General features: G+C 47.9%; 1 protein-coding gene across 1 annotated transcript in view; it reads left to right on the top strand.

The window, feature by feature from the left end:
• Positions 1 to 269: 269 nt before the first annotated feature.
• Positions 270 to 1,692, top strand: part of NISCH (nischarin) — an 86,782-nt gene continuing 85,359 nt past the window's right edge. The window contains exon 1 of the mRNA XM_019504632.1: positions 270 to 383. Coding sequence (XP_019360177.1) covers positions 270 to 383 — 114 coding nt within the window. The remainder of the gene's footprint in view (positions 384 to 1,692) is intronic.

Below are 1,692 nucleotides of genomic sequence, written 5' to 3'. Positions count from 1 at the left end.
GCAAACAACCCCAGGGTCCCCTTAGTATGCATGCAAAGTTTCAGGCCTGTAGGTATCATGGTCTTGGAGCTATGGTGCGTGTGCACACGCACCCCCCCTTTTTATTAATATAGATTGTGCTGCTGCTTCAGTGACCTATAATCCAGGTGAATGGACAAGCCAGTGATTCTCAACTTTTTTTGGACTGTAGGCAACCCTGGAAAAAGAGCATTTTTGGGTGTCATCTGGCCAGCGTAAAAAGGAAGGATTTAAACTAAATTCTGTAGAGAATGTTGAACAAAAACAGGGCAAACAGTGCAGAGAGAAAAGGACTGGAAGAAGCAACACAACTCCAGGAAAGGGCCAGAGAGCCACAGGACAGCAATAAGCGATGTAAAAAGGAAGTGAGTAGGTTGAAATACATGTTTTTTCCAATGTATGTATGTGTACAAATGCAAGAAGTATGGGGAATGAACAAGATAAGCTGGAAAGCTGCAGCCTGTGAAAAGACCTTCTACCGGATTTGCGTCTCAGAGATTTGGTGGGACACCTTGTATGACTGAAATGTCAATGTTGCGTATGTAGGAGAGGTGGACAAAATCAGGAAGGCAAAGATAAAGAATGAGCTGCACCTGGCAAGAGAGGTTAAAGATAATAAGAAAGGTGTTATAATCCTTCAGCAAAGGAGGGTTAAAGAAGCTGTGGGTCAGCTGTTTTAACAACACAGAGGGAACTCCTAACAAGATGCAAAGAAGGCAGTGCTAATCAGTAGCTCTTCATTTCAGTCGTCATGAAAAAATTAAGCTCTTGCCAGATGCCTAATAAAGATTATTTGAATAAGGAAGGGGATAGGCTGAGGGATGAAAAACAAGAGAGACTGTCAGAGAGGTTTGGATGGGTCTGGATGAATTAAATAAAGTAAACAGAGCTTGATGAGCTTCATCCCTCATCCTGGACTTTAGGAAGGCCTTCAACACTGTCTCTCACCCCATTCTCATTAAAAACTAGGGGACTGTGGCGTTGACACCTACACAGTCAAATGGGTCACTAACTGGCTGGAGGGCCGCACCCAGAGTGGTGTTGGATGGGTCTTTTTCGACCTGGAGGGATGTGGGCAGTGGACTCCCCCAGGGCTCAGTCCTCGGGCCCGCACTGTTCAACATCTTCATCAGCGACTTGGACAAGGGGGTAAAATCATCCTGTTCAAATTTGCAGGCGACATTAAGATGTGGGGGGAAGTGGGTATGCTAGAAGGAAGGAATAGGCTACAATCAGACCTAGACAGGTTACAGGGGTGGGCGGATGAGAACAGGATGGGTTTCAACACTGACAAGTGCAAGGTGCTGCACCTGGGGAGGAAGAACCAGGACCATACCTACAGGCTGGGGAACTCCCTTCTTGTCAGCGCAGAGGCAGAAAAGGATCTTGGAGTCATTATTGATGCCAAAATGAACATGGGCCGACAGTGTGGGGACGCAGTTAGGAAGGCCTACCGTACCTTGTCATGCATCCACAGATGCATCTCAAGCAGGTCCAAGGAGGTGATCCTCCCCCTCTATGTGACATTGGTCAGGCCGCAGCTGGAGTACTGCGTCCAGTTCTGGGCGCCGCACTTCAAGAGCGATGGAGAGGATCCAGAGGAAGGCCGCTCACATGATCGGGGCCAGCAGGGCAGGCCCTACAAGGAAAGGCTAAGGGACCTGAACCTGTTCA

This window comes from Gavialis gangeticus, unplaced genomic scaffold (assembly GCF_001723915.1).
Source record: "Gavialis gangeticus isolate Ggan-Ray unplaced genomic scaffold, GavGan_comp1, whole genome shotgun sequence".
Classification (NCBI taxonomy): domain Eukaryota; kingdom Metazoa; phylum Chordata; order Crocodylia; family Gavialidae; genus Gavialis; species Gavialis gangeticus.
This window is presented reverse-complemented; position numbering and strand designations above follow the sequence as displayed.